General features: G+C 42.8%; 1 protein-coding gene across 1 annotated transcript; it reads left to right on the forward strand.

The window, feature by feature from the left end:
- Positions 1-1333: 1333 nt before the first annotated feature.
- On the forward strand, positions 1334-2726 carry VDAG_05958 (uncharacterized protein). The gene is made up of 3 exons (XM_009655355.1): positions 1334-1392; positions 1460-1665; positions 1718-2726. Exons 2-3 carry the CDS (start codon positions 1545-1547, stop codon positions 2077-2079), a joined length of 483 nt encoding a protein of 160 aa, XP_009653650.1. The 5' UTR covers positions 1334-1392; positions 1460-1544; the 3' UTR covers positions 2080-2726.
- The last annotated feature ends 9649 nt before the right edge of the window (positions 2727-12375 follow it).

A 12375-nucleotide genomic window follows, 5' to 3' on the forward strand; every position in this document is an offset into this window, starting at 1 on the left:
GGGTATTACGCGAATAGTAACTATTAGCGTTTAGTAATAAGGGATAAGATTCCCTTCTTTATCTTTCGCTAGGATAGCGTTAATATTAAGGGGCGTATTTTATTTATAATCTAAGCGTCTATTTAGAATATCTACCCTATTATTCTTAGATCCTTTATAATAGATAATAGTAAAATTAAATTCCGAAAGGAATTCTATTTATCTTATTTAGTATTTATTAAAGTCTTTATTTATTATAAAATATATAAGATTTTTATAATTAATATAGACTTTAACTTCGTATCGTACTCTAGAGAGATACGTTCTCTATTCTTTAAAGTCTTCGATAATTACTATAAGTTCTTTATTATATATCTAATAATTAAGCTCTAATCTATATAGCTTCTTCGAGAAGAACGCTATTAAATATAAGCGTCCTTAATCGTCCTTTTATCCTAATTATCCTCTAATAGCGAAATCGGAGGTATCTATCTTGACTTCTATAGGTTTTTCGGGGTCTATTATCTAGAGGACTAGTTCGCTAAGGACGGTATCGATAATTTAGCGAAATGCCTTTTCTTAGGGTTCGTTCTATACGAATTCTATTTCCTTAACTATAAAGCTCGTTAAAGGATTAATAATTTTATTATATCTTTTTAAGAATCGTCGATAGAAGTTAACGAAACCGAAGAATACTTTAATATCCTTAACGTTCTTTAATATAGGCTATTCCCTAATAGCTATTACTTTAGATTTTTCTATCCTAATTTCTCCTAAGGTAATCGTATACCCTAGGAAATCTACTTCCTATATATAGAACTTAGCTTTTTCTAGTTTTATTAATAGCTTATATTAATATAATCGTATAAGGACTTAATAGATATATCCTTTATATTCTTCTATTATCTTTAAGAAGATGTTACGACCTGGCAGCTTCCGAAGGGGGAACACTGTCAGAGGGTTGGGGTTGCTGTTTGCAGAAGCTTAGGTTGTGACTCTGAGACGATGTGGTGTCGTAAGGCGTTGCGCACTCGTTACAATGAATACAAGGTAAGACTTAGATTGATCACTGTCGTGAGAAGGAATGTATCTACAAGTCCAGAATGTCCGTCCTTATATACCTGCCATCCTGTCCTTGTTGTGTTAGGTGGTGAGCTCATGTTGGATGGCTCACTGTTATATCGTGATCCTCTTATGTTGGATCACGGCTCACGGTGATCCAAGCATAATAGTGATCCTTGGTCCTGGATCACTGTTTCCTGGTGATCCTGTCACGTGACCTAGCCTTGGCAAGCCTTATCTTATCAGTGACCCTGGATCTTCTGACGTGGGGTTTGTCTGCGGCCGGTTGTTCGACCCGTGCTTGTTACATGATACTCCTCCTTCAGGCCGATGTCCCAACGGCCATAAGTAGTAGGTCCTGCCCCAGATTCGGTTGGTCCGCAAACTCCTCTTTTACTAACCGTGACACGATGTCCAGTCGCATTCGAAAACCTCTATCGAAGAAAACCGTTGAGCGCGTCAACCTTGCGTCTTCAATCGAGTCGAAGGGTTCTGACGCGGACATGCCTTGTACCTGGTGCTTCCGGAAAGGTTTGAAATGTCGTATGTCGGAGAAGTCTGCGCGGTGCGGGGAGTGTGTGAAGCGAGGTCGTCAGTGCGACGGTGTTTTGGTGTCGTCTTCTCGTGAGTATCGTGTTTTCCGCTGGTCAGGTTATCGTGGCTGATGGTGGCTCAGTTGAGCGTCTTTCAAAAACCGAAAAGAAATTGGAAGATGACGAAGAGGCCGCGGAAGAAGCGCTGGCCAAATTGCAGGAGGATCTGTCGCACGCCGTGAATCGCTTGCGGCGGATTCGGCAGATCAAGAAGAAGGTGAAGGAGCGTAGTGACGAGGCGTTTCGTCGGGGTATCCAGGAGCTGGACGAGGAGGATAGCTTGCTTCCTGCTCTCAATGCTCATGAGTATTATGTGGAGAGTGATTTGGCGTTTATGGGGGTGACTTCCGACGCGGACTGGCCCTCTTTGGGTTTAGGGGAGTTGCCGGAGGAGTCTGGTGTTGGTGAAACTGCCTCAGCAGCTGCGGGCAGTTCAAGTTCCTGATTGGTTCCCATGTGTTTTCTTCGTGGCCGTAGTTCTTCCACTTAATGAGGTACTCGTCCTGGTTGTCCTTCGTTCTGTGGTCGATGATTCTTTCGACTTCGTATTCGTTTGTGTCTTCTACTTCCACGCTGGTTGCAAGTGGTGCGTTCGGTGGTGCTGGTTCTAAAAGTGCTATATGAAAGATGGGGTGAATCTTCATGTTCTCTGGCAATGAGAGGTGGTAGTTGGTATCCGAGAGTTTCTTGAAAATTTTGAAAGGTCCTAGTTTTTTGAAGTCCAGTTTGTCGTTTGGTCGTTTGGTTTTTATGTTTCGGCGGATAAGGTAGACGCTACCTCCCTCCTGTAAGGATGGTCCCTTCATCCTTGTTTTGTTGGCGTACGTGGTCATTCTGGTACGTACGAGCTCGAGGTCGAGCTTAATTTGGTCCTGAATCTTGCGGATGTTGTCCGCGATGTGGATTGCTTTTGGTGTGTCTGGCGCTTCGCGTCGTTCTGCGTAAGCTGTGGGGTTGTACCCGTAGTTGGCATAGAAGGGTGATTCCTTTGTTGACTCGCTTGGTGAGCTGTTGTATGCGAACTGTGCGATGGGTAGTAATGTGACCCAGTCATCTTGTTGGTAGTTGATATAACACCGAAGGTACTGCTCTAGAGTCTGGTTCGTTCTTTCTGTCTGTCCGTCTGTCTGCGGGTGAAAAGCCGTGGATAGCTTATGTTTGGCTCCAAGTTGAGCGATGAGTGACTTCCAGAAGTTGCTGGTGAAGAGCTTGTCTCTATCTGACACCAGTTCTTTTGGGAGTCCGTGTTGTCCCACAATGTTCCTGAGGAACACATAGGCGAGGTCTTCTGCCGTTCCTGTGGCTTTATACGGGAGAAAGTAGGAGTACTTGGTGAGTCGGTCGACGACTACTAGGATGTTGTCGTAAGAGGTCCCAGTTAAGGGTTCCTTCGATGGTGGCAGGCTGGTGATGAAGTCCAGTGAGACTGACTCCCAGGCTGCGGTTGGTACTGGTAGTGCTTTGAGTTCTCCATAAGGCCTGTGCCTTTCTGCCTTGCTCTTTTTGCAGAGGTTGCAGTTGCGGATGACTGTTGTGACGTCCTGTCTGGTTCCTTTGAAGTTATGGTGTTTCTTAAGTCGAGCGAAGGTCTTCGCTACTCCTTGGTGCCCGTGGGCCTTGGCTTCGTGGACTTGTCGAATTAGTTCCAATGCTTCCGTAGGTGGCCTGGCGGGTGTCACGCGAGTGGTGACTGCCAGCGTTCGGTGGTACGGGATTAGATTTCCTTCTTTGTCGCTTGCGAGGATTGCGTTATTGTTTGGGGGTGTGGTTTGTTCGTGGTCTGAGCGTCTGCTCAAGATATCTGCCCTGCCATTCTCAGATCCTTTGCGGTAGATGATGGTGAAGTTGAATTCCGAGAGGAATTCCGCCCATCTAATCTGTCGTTTGTTGAGGTCTTTGTTCGTTGTGAAGTGTGCAAGATTCTTGTGGTCAGTGTAGACCTTGACTTCGTGTCGTGCTCCGGAGAGATACGTTCTCCATTCTTTGAAGGCTTCGATGATTGCCATGAGTTCTTTGTCGTGTATCTGATAGTTGAGCTCTGGTCCGTGTAGCTTCTTCGAGAAGAACGCTACTGGGTGCAGGCGTCCTTGGTCGTCCCTTTGGCCTAACTGTCCTCCAATGGCGAAGTCGGAGGCATCTGTCTCGACTTCCATGGGTTTTTCGGGGTCTATCATCCGGAGGACTGGCTCGCTGAGGACGGCGTCGATGATTTGGCGAAATGCTTTTTCTTGGGGTTCGTTCCACGCGAACTCTATTTCCTTGACCGTGAGGTTTGTCAAAGGGTTGGCGGTCTTGCTGTATCCTTTTAGGAATCGTCGATAGAAGTTGACGAAACCGAGGAATGCTCTGACGTCCTTGACGTTTTTTGGTGTAGGCCATTCCCTGATGGCTGCTACTTTGGATTTTTCCATCCTGATTTCTCCTGGGGTGATCGTATACCCTAGGAAATCTACTTCCTGTGTGTGGAACTTGGCTTTTTCAGGCTCTACTAACAGCTCGTGCTGGTGTAGTCGTGTGAGGACCTGGTGGACGTGTCCCTTGTGTTCTTCCACTGTCTTCGAGAAGATCAGAATGTCATCGAGATACACCACCACGAAGACGTCCAGGAATTCTCGCAGTACATCGTTGATCATGTTTTGGAAGGTTGCGGGGGCGTTGGTCAGTCCGAATGGCATGACCAAGTACTCGTAGTGTCCTCGTCGTGTTCGGAATGCCGTTTTCCATTCCTCTCCATCCTTGATGCGGATGAGGTTATATGCTCCTTTGAGATCGAGCGCTGTGAACCAATTGGCTCCTGCTAATGCGTCCCTGAGTTCTGATATCAGAGGCAATGGGTAGCAGTTCTTGATGGTAATGTCGTTCAACTGTCTGTAGTCGACGCATAGTCTTTCCTTGCCATTCTTCTTTGGCACAAAGAGAATCGGGTATCCTGCTGGGGATGTCGATGGTCGGATGTATCCTTTTCTGAGGTTCTCCTTGAGATACTCGTCGAGAGTATCCATCTGTCGAGGGTTTAATCCGTAGATCTTGTTAAATCGGGGGCTCTCCCCTTCCTTGATTGGGATTTCGTGGTCGTAGTGTGTGTGCTTAGGTAGCACCGTGTCGACTTCTTCCCTGAAGATCTTTTCGTACTTCCAGTATTCCTTGGGTACGTTCTGCAGTCTTTCTTGCTGTTCTGTTGTGAGCTCCTCCGGGGTTGTCTCCTCTGAGTTGTCCCTATTCGTGAGGGCTAGTTGGAGGTCGCTTGAGAGACCGCTCGTGGGTCTTTCCTCAGGGGCTGACGTACTCCACTGGACGCGGCCAGCTGTCCAGTCAATCTGAGGGTTCCATTCTCTGAGCCATGGGATGCCTAGGATGATTTGTTTTCCTCCCATGTTGGTGATGTCGAAGGTTATGTGGCCGGGTCGGCGAGAAATGAATACCTGGAGGGGCGCAGTCTCCGTATTCACGATTCCTCCTCCGTACGAGACCGCTTGTCCCTCCACCGTGCTGAGCTGATAGGGTTCCTCCTTATATTTCCAGCTGATGTGGTTCTTGTTGATATATTCGGGGCTCATGTAGTTGCCCTGGGCGCCGCTGTCTAATAGCGCGCTCGCCCATCTTCCTCCTACGTTTATTCGTACGTAGAGGTGGTTTGTGCCGTGGGTTCGTTCGGCTGAGCAGATTGCTCTTACTTCCTTCGTCGGTCGTTGTCCCTGTTCGACCGACGCTTGCCTTTTCCCGAAGAGGGTGGCGTAGTGGGTGGCCATGTCATGGATGGTCCGTCCGAGTTGTCGTTCCTCTCGTCGCTCTTGTAGTGGACGCGGAAGAGTGGCTCCCTGACGTCCTTCATGCGATGGAGTCTCCAATCTCTGGCTTTGGCGATGTAGTGCTTCATGCACGCGTCATTATCGCAGTCCTCCCATCTGGCGTTGTCTTGGTAGCATTTGTCGTGATAAGCGGGGTCTGGTCGGAACGTGAGCCGACCCTGACTGTATTCGTCCATGTGTAGGATCCATTTGCGACTCTCCTGTTCGAACTCTACCTTCACTCGTGGCTCGATCCAGTGGTTGCGCGGGAGAAACCGGTGTGCGGCCTTCTCCTTGAAGTGGTATTCACAGTCGTCGTAGACGCATTCGGGCCAGAACAACTGGTAGTGTTGTTCGTGGGCGTGGTGAAGTGCCGGGTGGTCTCCTACCATGAGTCGTACGTTTTCTTTGGTGCTTTCTCGCTTTCGGGTGCTGGCCTTCCATGGTTTGGTCCCGTAGTAGATGAGTTCGTTCCATGGTACCAGGGGGTCATAGTCCTCGCTGGCGCTGCTAACTTCGTATGCCTGCATAGGCATGTGGGGTTGGGTCTGTCCGAGCGGAGATTCTTCTTCGCTGGCTCGTGTGTATTCATCCCATTCTGTGTCGTTCATCAGTCCTACGTGGGGAGCTGATTGTGGTTCTGGGTGAGCATGTTCGTAGGCTCTTTCTTCGTCTGTATCGATTTCCTGGGTCTCCGGCGTTACTTGCTGGGCCCATTTCTGAATTCGTCTTTCCTTCCTGGTGGTGACCATCATGGCCAGGGTTCTTTGTTCCGTAGGTGCCCTGGGGAACCATCCATTCTGTTCCTTACTGTCTTTGTGGGTCAGGCAATCGTCCTGGTAACAGAAGGTCCAGTTAGTTTTGGCATGGTCCTGGTGTTGAGTATGGTTGAGCTGTCGTTCGTTTACGGGTTTCCAGGGCTTCTTAGGTTGCCGGCATTCTCGAGCCATATGCCCGTTTTTGCCGCAGTTGTAGCATTTCATGTCCTTGAGATCCTTCGGTTTGCCATGTCTGGTATTGTCGAGCTCCATGGGTCCTGCATGGGTGGTCTGTCCCCAAGCCGTGCTGACGCGGGGTTTGTCGTGCTGGTACTTGCGTCCTTGATTGGATCGATGGTGGGGAATGCGAGGGTTCCATGGTCCTATAGCGGGCTTTCGTCCCTTTTCTATTCTGCGTTCGTACTGGCGATCGTCGATTTTGACGGCCATGGCGATGTACTCGGTGAGGGTTTCGGGTCTATCCTCCCGAATGAGGTCGTCCTTGACGGCGTCTTTGAGTCCTTCGTAGAAACGGGCCATGAGAGCGGACTCTGTCCAATCGAGTCGACTGGCTAAGAGTCGAAACTCCGTGGCGTATTTAGTGGCTGGCCCCGTCTGTTTGAGCTGAAGGATTTTTCTTTCGTTTTGTCGTTCCTCGTCCACGTCCCCAAACGCTCCTTTAATGGCTTCTTCGAATGCGTTCATACCTGCGTAGATGTCCTGGGTGGCCTGCTTCATATCTTCTTTCTTGGTGTGGGTGGAATAGTCCCTAATGAAGGGTTCGAACCAGTGCAAGGCGTCCCCTTTGAGGTAAGAGGAGGCGTTGGCGACCTTCTCGCCCCAGTACTTGAGTTGGCCCTCATTGGCTTTGTGGTACTGGCGTACCTGGGTGATGAAAGATTGAAGTGCCCTAGGGTTGCCGTCGAATGACTGAGGGGGAAGAGCCTTCATGCTCGTTCCGCCTTGAAGTTGTTGCATTGAGGCTCGGAGCTGTTCGTTCTCCGAACGGAGCTCCTGGATCATAGCGGCCAAGTTGCTGGCGCTGTTTCCGACGCTGTTGGTGGACATTGTTCCTGTGGTAAGTATTGCTCAGTGTCACAAGGTAAACCTACTGAACAAGAGTGATCAAAATGTTACGACCTGGCAGCTTCCGAAGGGGGAACACTGTCAGAGGGTTGGGGTTGCTGTTTGCAGAAGCTTAGGTTGTGACTCTGAGACGATGTGGTGTCGTAAGGCGTTGCGCACTCGTTACAATGAATACAAGGTAAGACTTAGATTGATCACTGTCGTGAGAAGGAATGTATCTACAAGTCCAGAATGTCCGTCCTTATATACCTGCCATCCTGTCCTTGTTGTGTTAGGTGGTGAGCTCATGTTGGATGGCTCACTGTTATATCGTGATCCTCTTATGTTGGATCACGGCTCACGGTGATCCAAGCATAATAGTGATCCTTGGTCCTGGATCACTGTTTCCTGGTGATCCTGTCACGTGACCTAGCCTTGGCAAGCCTTATCTTATCAGTGACCCTGGATCTTCTGACGTGGGGTTTGTCTGCGGCCGGTTGTTCGACCCGTGCTTGTTACAACTAATTATATAATAGATTTATAGCTATATTCTTAGACTCTTATATAGCTGTAGTATATCGTTAATTATATTTTAGAAGGTTATAGGAGTATTAGTTAATCCGAATAATATAATTAAGTATTCGTAATATCCTTATCGTATTTAGAATACTATTTTCTATTCCTCTCTATCCTTAATACGGATAAGGTTATATACTCTTTTAAGATCGAGCGCTATAAACTAATTAGCTCCTATTAATACGTCCCTAAGTTCTAATATTAGAGGTAATAGGTAGTAGTTCTTAATTATCCTAGGTAATACGTTAATTTATATAAAGCTTATAGGACCTCGAGCTCCGCTAGGAGTCTATTAAGAAGTCTACTATATAGGTAAAAGGTCTAAGAGATACTTATACCCTTATCCGATAAGCTAAATAGATTATTAAAGATCGAAAACTTATTATAAAGGCTTAAGTAGAGTAGACTAAGATTAGCCTTATTAAATAAATAGTACGAGCTTAGTAAAATAAAAGTATAAAGAGAGTATTAGCTAAGTTCTATAGCCTCCTATTATTAGATAATTAATAAGATAGTAATACTATATTATTAATAACTATTATATTTATTAGAATTACTTACCCTATCCTTTAATAGATCTAGATATTATAGAAATAAGCTCCTATATAATACTAGCTAGTTAACCTTATTTAAGCCTAGAGCTTTACTTAGAGGCTAGCCCTTCCTACTCCTATATAAGTAGTACTTAATTTAGTAAATAGATATTAAAGTACTAAATATATTACTTAGGTATACTAGATCCCGCTAGGCCTATATTATAAGCCTTAATAGATAGGCTAATAAGGATCGTTTACCTCTAAGCCTCTAATATAGCTACCCTATTAATAACGCCCTTAAGCTTAAGCACCCTAGTAATAGTAGTAGAATATAGGAAGTTAGGATAGCCGCTAATCGTTACTATAGTTAATTAACCCCTTTATTAATAGAGTATAATCTTTAATTAGAGCTAATAGCTATATAAGGGTAATATATTATACCTATAATATTAAGGGATATACCCCGCCTACTAGTAAGTATAACCCCGTAGCTATACGACTCTAGTAATAGGAAGTAGATATCCTATACTAGAAGGGTATCGAAGCCTAGAGTACTATATCTAATATAGCTTTTATAAATATAGGCCTAACCCTAGAGGACGTTATTATATAGCCGATAAAGGTAAGCACCGTTATAGAGGTTAAGTCTTCTAATTCCAGAGACGATAACCTAGCCTAACCCTAGGATAGTAATACTACTCCGTTAGATATAAGCGCTATAATTAATTCTTATTCGTATAGCGTTAAGTTTAATAACGAGATTATTTATACTAAACCTAAAATAATTAAAGACGTTTCGGATTCTATTTTAGTATAAATATTCTTAATTATTATTAGACTATTAATTAAGAAGAAATAGAAGGCCCGTTTATTAATAGCTTCTAAGGAAGTAAGACTAGAATTTAGTATACTTAGGTTATAAGTACTATTACCTAGTTAACCTTAACCGTTCTATCGAGGAGTATCCCTAGAGGACCTAGCTAACGTAGTAGCTATACGCTTAAAGGTAACCGCCTAGAATAGAGGACTAACGACTCGTACTAGCTATAAAGCTAGGAAGCCTAAATAGGACGGGTTAGCCCTTATCGTTAATTAGGATAATACCGTCCCCTTTAACTACTTAGCCTTTTTTAAGAGGTTTACTACCTAAGTAAACCTTATGAAGATTATATAAATTTCCCTAGATATAATTAAGTATCTCCGTAAATATATTACTAGGAAAGGAGCTATATCTAAGATATATACTATATTAAGTTTACTAGAAGCCGAAGGACTACCCCCTAGATTCTAGAGGCTAATAGGTCCTAATATAATACCTAGGTTATATATAGCTATTAGACCCTACCGAGTAGACTATATAATTACGGCTAAGGTTAGAGGTAAGATAATTAGATTCCTTATATTACCTAACTCGATATAGGCTAATTAGGGTTCTAAAGTTAATATAATCTCCCTAGCTATTATTAACTTCTACTAGATCCTTAAATATAGTCTCTTATTAATAGGACTTAGAGGGCTATATATTACTATATTAGATAGGAATATAACCCCTATACGAGAATTTATTATTCTTAAGGCTATAGTAGATAGCCTATAAAGGGATATTTAGGCTATTATTAGACCTAATTTTTATAGGTCCTATAGAGTATAACTAATACTAGGCCTCCCTTAGCTCTAGGAAGTAAACGTATACCTAGATATTTAGAATAGCTAATTAATAATTAATAACCTAGCTAGAAAGGAGGAGGCTAGAGTACTATAAGGCCTTAGACTTTAACCTTCTACGAGATAGAGGATACTATTAGACCCCGAGAGTATAATAGTATTATACTAAGACCTAGATAGTAATATTAACGCTAACGATTTATCGGCTAATAATTAGGGTAATTCTAATAATATTAAAGATATAGATATAGAAGCTTAATCTAATTCGGAAAACTAAACTTACCTATTCGATCTAGATAAGTCGGAAAACTATACCTAGACGATATTATTAATAGATTTAGTTATTTAACTAGAACCTATCTAGCGTAGTTATATTTTTATACTCTAAGGGTAGCTACGTATAATAGTATTTTATATATAAAGGTAAAAGGCCTATATTATTATTAAGATAGCTAACTATTAATAGAGATTAACTATTTAAGAGTATATTCCTTAATTATAGTTATAGAACTAGACCTAGATAAGGAGCTCTAGAGGACTACCCTTAAGGGCATTAATATAGAATATTATCTAAGTCTATATTTCCCGACTAAATAGCGTATAGACCGCTTATCGATAGATAAGATTATACCTATAGGAGTTATTATATAATAGATTAAGGACTCGGGATATACGCTTAGGCTACTAGTACTAGATAACCTATATAAGGATATAATAAGGACCCTATATACCTATTATAGGCTTACTATAAATTTAATATATAATATCCTACTAATAGACCTATATAAATACTATATACGCTTAAAACTAGGAATATAGCTATAGAATAGGTCCCCTAGGAAACGTCGAATACTAGTAGAGTAATACTAGCTATATAAACTAATCTAGGATAGTATCGAGGCGGGTATATATAAGTCTATATTATTAACGAATAATACCCTATTAGATTAGAGAATAGAATTAATCCTAGTAATTAAGTCTAGATAGGAGGTAGACCCTTAGGCTAAGTATAGACTTACCTTTAACTATAGCTATATAACCGAGGAGATACCTAGGATATTAATTACCTAGCTAAATAAGGTCTATAATAAGCTAGCGGACCCGCGGATTAGCTTATATAGCGTACTTAACCTAAAGTATGCCTATTAGTCTATCGGAGTATATTTAGATTCTCGTTTAGTATTTACGTTCGCTATAGATAGATTCCTATAGCTATAACTAACTAGGATACTATAGGGGTCTTAGACCGTAGCTTACTTAATAATAGAAGCTATAAAAATAGTACTTAGGCCTATACCTAGACTATATACCGAACCCTCGATAATAATACCCCTAGACCCTAGAGGACTAGCCCTAACTATTAACTATTTCGATAATATATTCGTTATATATATAGACTTCCGTAAGTAATAGACCTTCCTAAAATACTACTTATTACCCCGTCTATTATAATTAATACTAAAGCTATTATTCTCGAAACTTCGCCTTAGATTAGACTTAATTATAGCTATAGGGTAGAACTATAGCGTAAACGGTCGGATAATAGTGAAGCTAGAACGTATAAAGAAGCTTAATAAGTAGCCTATATTACGGGACTAGATATAGGTTAAGTTATTCCTTAGAGCCCTAGGACTATATTAGCGCTAGATACGTAACTATATAGAATTATCGGGACTACTTTATAGATTTATAAGGAATATTATATAATAATAGAATAACGTTAAATCTATAGTATTTACTACTTTAAGGACTATATACGCCTAAGCTATTAAGATATAAGGATATAGTATTAAGGAATTAGTTAAGATATATATAGACGCTTCTAGATTTAGTACTAGCTACGTAATTATATAAATCTAAGGAGGTATCGATAAGCTACTCCTATATAATACTGTAACAACCAAGGAAGCAGGGCGGCCGCGAATCGACGACCCCGCGATCAGGGAGCGCGATAAGATAAGAATCGGGCCCACCTGGCAAATCACGTGATGGCTCACTCAGACATAAAGGGTGAGTCGTCGGGCTCACCAAGGACGCCGCAGTGAGCCAGGGAATGGCTCACGGGATAACACACCGTGATCCTAACATCATGGATCACCAACAACTAACCAGTGAGCCATCCAACATGAGCTCACCACCTAACACAACAAGGACAGGATGGCAGGTATATAAGGACGGACATTCTGGACTTGTAGATACATTCTTTCTCACGACAGTGATCAATCTAAGTCTTACCTTGTATTCATTGTAACGAGTGCGCAACGCCTTACGACACCACATCGTCTCAGAGTCACAACCTAAGCTTCTGCAAACAGCAACCCCAACCCTCTGACAGTGTTCCCCTTCGGAAGCT

The sequence above is a fragment of the Verticillium dahliae genome, genomic scaffold, assembly GCF_000150675.1.
Source record: "Verticillium dahliae VdLs.17 supercont1.11 genomic scaffold, whole genome shotgun sequence".
Lineage (NCBI taxonomy): Eukaryota > Fungi > Ascomycota > Sordariomycetes > Glomerellales > Plectosphaerellaceae > Verticillium > Verticillium dahliae.